Source organism: Ruditapes philippinarum, unplaced genomic scaffold (assembly GCF_026571515.1).
Source record: "Ruditapes philippinarum isolate M1 unplaced genomic scaffold, ASM2657151v2 ctg4287_1_1_1_1, whole genome shotgun sequence".
In the NCBI taxonomy this organism is placed as follows: domain Eukaryota; kingdom Metazoa; phylum Mollusca; class Bivalvia; order Venerida; family Veneridae; genus Ruditapes; species Ruditapes philippinarum.
In genome coordinates, this window is record NW_026852319.1 from 54860 (window position 1) to 64500 (window position 9641).

Below are 9641 nucleotides of genomic sequence, written 5' to 3' on the forward strand. Positions count from 1 at the left end.
ATCGACTAGTCATGACCCAAGTGCTGCTAAGTCTTGTCCTAACATTTATTCTAAAACAATCTGGCTTTTTAAGAGAAAGCACGCCGCCGAATTTATTTGAAAGCAAGCCGACTAAACTTCATCATACAGCAATCCGGCTTATTTGCATGTAAAAGCAAACCAACTGGCCTTCATTCTAAAGCAATTTGGCTAACCAGTGTAACTCGCATATAAAACCAAGCCGGCTTACCGATCAAAATGGACGCAAACCGACTAAAAACTTCACGAGAAAACAAACCTCCGAAAGTCATTTGAAAGCAAACCGCCAGTCTTTCTGGCATATGAAAGCAAGCCGACTATCTTTATTTTAAAGCAATTTTGCTTTAACTTGCATGTAAAAACAACCCGGGCTAATTTTTCACATGACAGAAAACCGACTAACCTTAACGTGAAAACAAGTCACCAAACATTTTTTTTTAAACGACTGTCAGAGAGTTGATCAAACTAGGATATATGTCTGTATAACGTACGCGTACAAGTATTTCAATGGAAAAACATATATTAGAAGAAAAAAAATGTTACACCAAGTAAGACAGCAAAATTTGAAAAGATACATGTATTTATGGAAGAATTTTTTTTCATTTTTTTTTTAAATAGAAGAATACATATACATGTATTGCAAACAGTTGAAAAGACAAAAATCAACAGCGTAATCATAGATATTGGTGATACATGTAACACAGATAAATTGTGTTGTTCTTACAAAATAAGTTATATACTATTGTTGAAGGTTTTCTAAACTTTAGATTTGTTTAACATGATGTGTGAGTATATAAGACATTATACGTTTTATTAAAGATAACATGTTTTTGTTTTTGTTTGATTTAGGTATGACGTCACACCGACACAGTATGGGTTATGTGGCGACGTTCCAGCTTTACTGGTGGAGGAAGACCTCTGGTGCCCTTCCGTGCATTTTTTTCAGGCAGGAACGGGCACCTGAGTAGAACCAACGACGTTCTGTAAGCTAGCTGCATAACTTCCTCACATGAAAGAATCCAAAGTTTCTGTCGGGATTCGAACCCACAGCGGTGAGGGGCAATCGACCTTAACCACTCGGCCACGGACGTCGCAAGATAACATGTAGATTTGTTAGATCTTCAACTCTGAATCATTTTAGACAGGCCAAGACCTTAGAAGTGATGGCGAAAAAATTTTAATAGTCAAAGTAAAGTACAGAAGGAATTCAAATCTTAGATATGCCAGCGTTCCATGTTCAACAGCGGTCACACCTTTCTTCGTATCATAATCCTCGTTGTCTTGACAACGGTATGCCCTTTGAGTTCTGCAACATCGTTGTACAAATCTGATACGTGCAGGAAGGTCTCTATGTTTAAGTTGACAAACTGGCATTTTGGATATTCGGACCACCACCCTGTTGTGCCACAAGTCGATGAATAGCTATACTCAGTCACAGAAAATCTATGTCCATTCAAACTTCCGAAAACGATTTCCGCATCGCTAGCCATACCTATAATCATTTATATTACTGCTATCATCATGACAACGGGTATAAAAACAAACAAATAAACAAACAAACAAAAACTACGCGTAAATGACCATAATATTTATAATGTTTGCAAAAATATTTATTTTTTTATTTTTTCATTTGATAAAAGTTTATTTCGTTTATCAATAGAACATGTAATTTATTAACTGAAGAAAAGAAGAGAAAAGTAAATATTTTACATTCAATGATGTATAAATTAACTTAAATACTTCTAAAACAAAACAAAAAACAATAACAAAGAACAACAGTAAAACTATGCAAGCAATGATATAAAAATACATGAGGTGATTCAGAAATAACCGGGTTTTCGGCTAATTTAAAATAAAAGGAAACACGCACAAAAACAACAACAAAAGAAGCAAAAACAAGAAAACAAGTCGATGTTAATTAAATAATAAATGACTCCTGCGCGTACCATGATAACTTCGGCAAGAAACCACAAGGTTATGATACAATATTGAGCCGCGTCACGACAAAACCAACATAACGGGTTTGCGACCAGCATGGATCCAGACCAGCCTGCGCATCCGCGCAGTCTGATCAGGATCCATGCTGTTCGCTATCAGTTTCTCTACTTGTTATAGGGTTAAGCGAAGAGCATGGATCCTGATCCGACTGCGCGGATGCGCAGACTGGTCTGGATCACAGACACTTGGGGTTTGGAGCTCAAACGCCTTTAAAATCCAAATAATCGGATGGCTTCGGTCATAGCCGACTGGCACGTTTGAATTTATCGAAAGATTTTGTCAATGAAGGAAAACGGCGATAATCTTGATGTTTATTTCGGCTGTTGCGTTGTTTATATTACCGTTGAAGTTAAAAATTGACCATCATCGTGAAGAATTATATCTTCTGTGTCGATGGACCAAAGGATTATGTGAAAATATTGGAAATGGAATAAAATACATGGTGATTATGACGGTAGGGGTGCGGATTTTTTCCGGCGAACATTTTTATCTTGTGTATTATTATAGATGTTGAAATATGAATTTTTTTCAAAACGGCTTATATTAAGTTTTTTGGATATATATGATCAGTACATGTGCTGGGATTGACAAATATGCATTTTATTTGGATTTTAAAGGCGTTTTGAGCTCCAAACCCCAGGTGTCTGTGGTCTGGATCCATGCTGGTCGCAAACCAATTATGTTGGTTTTGTCGTGACGCGGCATTGGAGATAATCAGGGTCAATATGAGGGAAACAGGTCTAATATTAGGGAAACAGGACCAATATGAGTGAAACAGGGCTAATATTAGAAAAACAGGGTCAATAATGAGGGATACAGGGCTAATAATTTTGTCTCTGTGGCCATTATTTATAAATCATTTTAGGGGACATAAATATGTTGCTACGTGCCAAATTATTTTTTCTGGGCATTGCATGTCTGTTTTTAAACCATAATTAATTCCTCTGACCTACATATGCACCAGACTTGAACCATTTAAATAAAAATTTAAGAGAGATCACTAAAGAAGCTTTGCAGTGAAGTTTGGTCAAAATCTACAAATGTTTCTGGGTAGATGCTGCGGGAAGAAATTATGGATGTAACAAAATGTGCTATCCTCCAAAATAAATGATAAAAGAACAAGAATAACTTACTAGTAAATAAAAAATCTGCATAAAATGATTAAAAGTGAGTATAATAATTAAAAAATATATGTATATCTGTCAAATGCATGGGCACCTGATTTTTCCAGTTGGTGATCTACAGAAAGTATGTAGTCAGTGCCAATAAGTCTAAAATGACCATATTTTTCATGTGCAGTCTCTCCAATCGTAAGTGAAACGTTATACCAAAGTTCAGTTGGATTTTCACTGAGTTCCTGGATATATTTCAAACCTAAAAATATTTAGAAACAAAACATAGAGGTAAGTAATTCGCTTCTTATTGAGGAAAAATGACTTTTTCACAATGTCTGTATAATGTTTGTTTGAAAACAGATTCTCAAAAGGAAAAACAACATGAAATGTAATATTGCTTTACATTAAATACATTGTAAATAAATAAATAAATAAATAAGTTATTGCTTAACATTAGTTTAATTAATTAATTAATTATAAGAGATTCACCTGGAGGGTGAGCTATAATGTATTGACATACCGAGCCAGTATTCGCCATTTACGTCACCAAATCCGGTTGTGTACAGTGAATAGTGCTTTCTAAAATCAACAGACTCGTCAAACCGATTCTGGAAAATCTAAAAATATGTTAAAGGGACTCCACTGAGTTTTGTTTTACATGATGGGACTGAAAATATTGTTTCCAGATAAATGTACTATTTGATGTAGGTTTAGACCACTAACCTATGTGCGACATTTCAGATCATTCGCGCACTTCATTTTTTCCAGAATAATGATTCAAATTGTAAAAAAATAACTCAAAATGAAAAGCGTTTAAACGCTTTTCACTCAAATCGGGCTAAGGAAAGCATAAAAATACGATTTTCAATTTACTTCAAAGTATATTTCTTAACAATCTTTGCATATATTTCTGTTTAAAGTGCCCCAGCTCATTTATGTAAGAAATTCAAATGTTATGTATTTCGGCTTTTAAACCTCAGTGGAGTCCCTTTAAGCCTCGGACATAAAGAGAACTTTTTATGTCCCAGGCTTGATCAAGCTATACAAATGTATAAGATTATAAAGAATTTAGTTTTAAAGATATACTATGCTCAAATTTGATAGTAGAACTATTGATGATTGCTACCCAGTTTCTTTATAAATATAAAATAAATATGTTTTGACTTTACACAAATTTAGAGTAATTATGTTATGTTAAAACAGGGTCTTTCAAATTCTAGTTTAAACTTATACACACTATATATAGGTGGTCACTATATGAATATATGGTGCCATTAAAAAGAACTGGTAGTTTTTTTTGAAGACAAGACCCAACTTAACTTGATTTGATTAGGGAACACAGCTTCTATGCATATAGTTTATTCATTCTTTTACTTATTCAAATTAGACATATTCATATTAAGATTTTTATAGACCTTTTTATATAAATTTCTGTTATTAAAATATTTTACTCAATGATGAGCATATATAGTATATCTTTAAATAAGCTATTTGAGACATTTTTTTTTAACTTTAAATAAAAAATAAATTATTATCTCATTGGAGGCCCGTCCAAAGAAAATAGAAAAAGCTATAATCACCGTGAGATTTTTTCCGCAGATAAATAATTAAAAAGTCATGTATAATTATGATAAAGTCCAAACGTTTCGCAACGTCCCTAATTTCCTACGCAGTGATCTCCCCTTATCGGTCTGCCAAGGGAGGTAATAAAGGACTTTTCAACATCATGTTTATTTAAATATTAATGATTGGTGATAAAAACATACCGTCCAGCCCCCGCCGTCTGTTGACATGTCACAGTATACTTGTTTTCTTTCCGAGTTACGGAGTCTTATTTCATAAACACCACTTTCGGCAGTTATGTCCCTTTGCAATATATCCAAACAATCGATGTAGAAATCTATATTAATAATAAATAACAATAAAAATAACATTTAAAATAATAAAAATAATAATAATAACAAAAATAATAATAATAAAGGTTTTATTTAACGAAAGAAGTCATCTTAGACGAGGCCCTCAGCAAGGAACAAAATAAATTTTATATATTCAAACTATTGAAATACATAAATGTTACATTGATGTGCAATAATATCTCAAATATAAGGTTTTAAAATTGTTTACAAATGTAGCAGACTTTACATTATCAGCAAATACAGATTCATAATAACAAAATACTGACGAAACATGATCGAGATGTGGTAAAATATATGGTGGCTGATTTGGTACATTGCGTTGTCGATAGCGACAATGCAACCTATATCGTTATCGTCTTGTCGCTAGCGTCAACACAACAAAGCGCCAAACGGCGCGTTGTCGCGCTGTCGTCTTGTCGCCCTGTCCCTAGCGAAGCACGCCAAACGGCACGTTGTCGTTCGGCGCGTTATCGCTCTGTCGCTTGTCTTATAAGCCAATCCTTCGATTTGAACCGAGCAACAATGTGACATCGCGACAACACGGCGCACGACAACCCGCTGTTTGGCGTACATCGTTAGCGACAGGACGACAAGACGAAAGTCCGACAACGCGCTGTTTGGCGCTTTGTCCTGTTGTCGCTAGCGCCAACACGACGCACAAAAGCGTACCAAATCAGCCACCATAAAAATATATGCATTGTAAAACATTTCACGTACAGGTATAGATATGAATACTTTTATACGAGATAATAAATGTAACAATGAGTTGCATTTTTAAAGAATATTATCAATATGGCTTTGTCAAGACAATGTGTTATTAATTGAATTACATCCTGTAATCCTTCTTTTTATTCACATGGTATGAAATAGAATATTGCAGTTTTTTCCTCATGTATGATACAAGTAACAAGAAGTATCTTTAAAAGGATATCCAGACGAGGTAAAACTGCATATACGTTTCAAAAATTGTTTTACTAATTTTAGAATGGCCAATGAGATTTCTAAGATTTCAGTTTCTAATTTAGAAAAGGACCAATGAAAATCCAACTTATATTTAGTCCTTTTCTGAATTTTTTACAGAAGTCAAACTGTTTTCAGACGAACTTGACAAAAAAAGAATCAAATTGCTATTGTTTTGTCTTCCTACATTCTAAAAATCGTGTACGATTGATATAAGTGACTATCAATTCAGCGTATTTCGTTTCATATAAAAAAGAAGTATCGCAAGAACTCATATTTATACGGTAGAAGAATATGACCATTGGCTATCTAAACATTTCACACATTCATCTCTATTTTTATGTGTCATGTTTAAACAATTACATGCAATGTCAAAGTCATCATTTGGTTCTGAAAGGAGCTCCACTAGTTAAGGTTCAAAAAAGCCCAAAACATAAAATTGAAAAAAAAAATACTTTCATTGACCAATTGAAATGATATGATACCCAAAATCAAATTGAAAATAGATATTTAGCGCGATTCTTAATGCGATTTGAGTTAATAAGAGTTTTGACGGTTATCATTTTTTTTTTGGTCATTTTGCATCATAAAATAGCTGAAAATGTTTGGAATGGTCAGAAAGTTTGCATTTAAGTCAGCAATGTTGATACCAGGCTAGGTATCCGATGTAATTGGCCAACAATATCATTTCAAATATTTTCAAAGGGTCCGATATCAAGGTCGACTTCTACAGAATAACTGATTCTCTGAAATGGGCAAAACTGTATATAAAATAATACATGTATAATTAGTCTGACTTACCTCTGATTGCATATTGTACAGATCCGGTCGTTGTCGACATTGGTGCACCTTTCACAAACACCGGACATCCAGTGCATGTCCGATTTTCTGGTTGATAGAAGAAAGACGTACAGTTCCCATTCTTGTTACACATTTTGCTGCATGCAAATACGTCAGGGACTTCGTATGCGAGACATTGTCCTTCTTCCGGAAAACATCTTGGCTGGACGGATTTTGCCTCGAATTCATACTTCGTCCAGGAAATGTCGTCTGCCAATATGATACTAAGCGCGTTCATGAAAATCCAAACAAATGATATGATGACACCATTTGCGTTAATATCTTTCTTTTTCGACATTTTTGCCTCAAGATCTCAAGATACCGAAAGTGGAGACGACAAGGAAAATACTGTTATCAGGCTTTTAAAAAAGTAGGTGTTTTTTATCAAACATTTTTGTAAAGAGATTGTTAATGGAACTTTAAAATTATGTCAAAGAACCCTTTCACTTTACATCATTTTTGCTATTCAGAACATGTCAAATTTCAAAAGTATGACGTTCGTATTTTTCACGGAATTGTGAATAATTAAGTGCATAAGTATGCATCTTACACTTTGTAACGTTTCATTCCTTAAGAAGACGTGGTATTAAGTTTCCCTTTAAAATGTAAAAATTTTGCTGAATATGAACTGGGCTTTTTCTGATAAAAATGGTGACTGATTTACGTCATGTCGTGTGATCGCTTCTTTGCCTCCAAAATGTAAAAAATACATTTAGTTTTTCCGATAATACTAGAATGGCATTGAACTATGTTTTGACGCGTATGCAGGGTATTGTAGTTGTTTGGCAAATGCAGTAGGAAACGATGCCATTGCCTTCCAAAAAATAACTGGCAAATGTATGCACTACTATATTTTACAACGTAAGTGAAATGGCATAATTTTATACGCATTATAAAAATCTTTTTGCTTTGTTTTTATCTTTTATTTAATTGTATGCACAAAAAGACAAACATAAATGTCGGCATGTCATCATTCCTTTTCAACAGCTGCCGAAATACTTTACCATAAGCACATCATTTGAGCTGCAAAATATAATAAAATAATTATATAAATAGTCTATACAAAGTTATTTTATTTCATTAACATTGAAACGTCTTAGGCCCTTTAACGCTTACATTGATAATGATTTTCCTATGCCACTGACTGGAAAGTCAACCTGGATAGTCTTTAATTAAAAATTAAAAATAGAGCTATGACGATTAAACAGCACGCTTCCAGATTCATGTTAATTTGCATTAAAGTTTGGAAATGTATTTAAAAAAAGTTTTAAAAAATGTGAGGTGAACAAATAAAGTAATTTACATATTGCAATCGGCGCTTACAATGCACGAAAATTACCAAAAGGAGATCAACATATGCAAAAATAGCCTTTACTGCGCTAATAACGCAGTAGAAATATGGTGATAAAATACTGCAAAATCATTGTTAATAATTGAATAATGCATTAACAAACATCATTATATAAACTATTTGATTATTTAAACCTAATTAAGTGTTTTAAGTGATACCTTGCGTGGTCATGAATGAATCAGTCGTCGGGCGATTTTTTGCCGAGTGGATTTTACAGAAAGAATTGAACGGATCAGGTGGTCGCCGCCCGATCCGTACGGCGCCTGTGCGATTTAAAAGTGAATCGGACAGTTGCCGCGCGGGCGCCGGGCGACAATGACTTTACATTTAATGATATCCTAGATAAATCAGCCAGTTGTAATTATGCCAGCAAAGAAGTCAGCTGCCAAAGCCAAGGGGAAGGTCAAGGAGTTGGTCTTGTTGTTGACAACGAGTCACCAACGGCCAGTATCGAGGCCGTAGAAGGCGAAAATCAATCAGACATTCGCAAGGACATTGAAGAAAAAATTCATGTTTACTAGTATTCAAAAGAAATTCACAAATATATTTTTGAGGCAATTACAACTTCTTCAAGCTGAAATTACAACAAACACAAGCAGCCCGGTCGCCGGATGACAAAACTTAACCGCCCGGTGCCTGTACATGAATCGTCAGGGTACTGGGCGATAATCGTTTGACTACTTGTCTCTATTCAGGCACCGGGCGATAAAAAATCATCGCCCGGTCGCCGCCTAGCGACCGAGCGATGTCCGCTCGATGATATTTATACTCAGTGACCCCAAAAATTATCGTCCGGCCGCCGTTAGCTTTTAAGTATTACTTAAAACTCGAAGGCGCCCGCCCGATGAGCAAAATTTTCAGCTGCTGCCGTCCGATAGTCACTGCCGCCGGACGGACGCCAGCCGATATTGCGATTTTTTGAAGAAACAGACGCCGCCCGGCGGCATTTTCTTATTTGTGACCTAGGCTTAATTTGATGTTGCACAAGTTCTTCATATAAACAATTACATTTGTCACATCTCCAGGCATATTTTTAGAGACAAAGCGCGATATTATGTACATGTTTTTTGTTTTTTTGTTGTTGTTTTTTGCAAAGGGAAAGTAGTCGAGGGTTATTCAAGACATACTCCATAACGTGCAACGGTTATCCCCATTTGTGACGCAACGCCGCTAAATGTCGCACCAATACCGCTAAATGTCGCAAATGCCGCTAAATGTCGCAAAGTCATTTGCCGTTAAATGTCGCAATGTTATTGCAGACAAGTACGGTTATACAACGATGATTGACGGTGGTGTAACGACCTCATGCCGATACAGGAAATTTAAAGAACAGGAATATATAAACTTGAAGTGCTACTTTGGATCATTTTGTTTAGAGAAGGAACACGAGCATGGACAATTTGTTAAATGAGAGAAGGAAAAATTCTTCAGCCGGTGCATTTT

General features: G+C 35.0%; 1 protein-coding gene across 1 annotated transcript; it reads right to left on the reverse strand.

The window, feature by feature from the left end:
- Positions 1-1175: 1175 nt before the first annotated feature.
- On the reverse strand, positions 1176-7302 carry LOC132756626 (fibrinogen-like protein A). The gene is made up of 5 exons (XM_060747747.1): positions 6809-7302; positions 4898-5031; positions 3652-3748; positions 3235-3390; positions 1176-1510 (listed from the first exon to the last, which is right to left on the reverse strand). Exons 1-5 carry the CDS (start codon positions 7143-7145, stop codon positions 1266-1268), a joined length of 969 nt encoding a protein of 322 aa, XP_060603730.1. The 5' UTR covers positions 7146-7302; the 3' UTR covers positions 1176-1265.
- Between the last annotated feature and the right edge of the window lie 2339 nt (positions 7303-9641).